Source organism: Sceloporus undulatus, unplaced genomic scaffold (assembly GCF_019175285.1).
Source record: "Sceloporus undulatus isolate JIND9_A2432 ecotype Alabama unplaced genomic scaffold, SceUnd_v1.1 scaffold_204, whole genome shotgun sequence".
In the NCBI taxonomy this organism is placed as follows: domain Eukaryota; kingdom Metazoa; phylum Chordata; class Lepidosauria; order Squamata; family Phrynosomatidae; genus Sceloporus; species Sceloporus undulatus.
In genome coordinates, this window is record NW_024803125.1 from 473 (window position 1) to 1365 (window position 893).

Here is an 893-nt window from a genome sequence, read left to right on the forward strand (position 1 = left end):
TTTGTATTTGTGCCCCTCACATTATTATTAACAAATGTCTTAGAATATAAGCAACTAAAATAAGCCCCAGTTATTAATCAATGGAAATATTAGTCAATTAATATGTCAGTTATTCCAATTAGTACTTGCAATCTGAATTTGACCTGTTGTAAACAAAATATAGCAAAACTTGGCACAAACATCTAATCTAACTGCTTTATATATCTTTGTTTGAAACCAAAGTTTGGATGATTATAACCGTCTGGTGAAACTATGTAATGGGACCAATGAAGGCCTTCTACAGAGGAACCCATTTAGCAAACCTAGTGATCAGCTACCAACCATGGAAGATGTTCAGAACTGTCTCTCCTTTCAAGATTTTGATAAACCTCCTTTCTTTCGGAATTCCACTTTTAGCTTTAGGTTTGTTCTTTACTTGCTATAGATCTTTTTTTAAAAAATGTGGCATTTCTTTCAGGCTGGTGGAGTCTGCTCAGTAGTAATGCTTTATTTCTCCTGCTGTCTGTCACAGGAATGCTTTGGAAGGCTTTGAGAAACCAGATGGAACCTTGGACCTTCCAGTTGTGAGTCTCCATAACTTGGTCCACTCTGTTCTGAATGGAACTGGTGCTCTTCCTCACTCTGCAGTGAATGACCCCATCTTTGTGGTAGGCTGTTCTCCTACTTTTGGTTTCCTTTAAGCAGTCTTCTCCATCCCAGTACTCCCCAGATGTGCTGGACTACAGAACTCTCATCATTCCAGATAGATATGCAATGGAAGATGGAGAGTTAACTCCTTCCCAAGGGAGGTTTCTAATTAGGATCAGGTCCCTTGAATTTATTTTTCAAGGGGGGGGGAGAGAGAGAGAGAGAGAGAGAGAGAGAGAGAGAAGAAATTTTTGGGAAAGTGGGAT

At 39.3% G+C, this 893-nt stretch overlaps 1 protein-coding gene across 1 annotated transcript in view; it reads left to right on the forward strand.

Annotated features, from left to right (window-relative positions):
- Nucleotides 1-222: 222 nt before the first annotated feature.
- LOC121917699 (L-dopachrome tautomerase-like) overlaps nt 223-893 on the forward strand; it is a gene marked incomplete at its 5' end in the record, with an annotated part of 3720 nt that continues 3049 nt past the window's right edge. Inside the window, 2 exons of the mRNA XM_042443820.1 lie at nt 223-402; nt 512-647. Coding sequence (XP_042299754.1) covers nt 223-402; nt 512-647 — 316 coding nt within the window. The remainder of the gene's footprint in view (nt 403-511; nt 648-893) is intronic.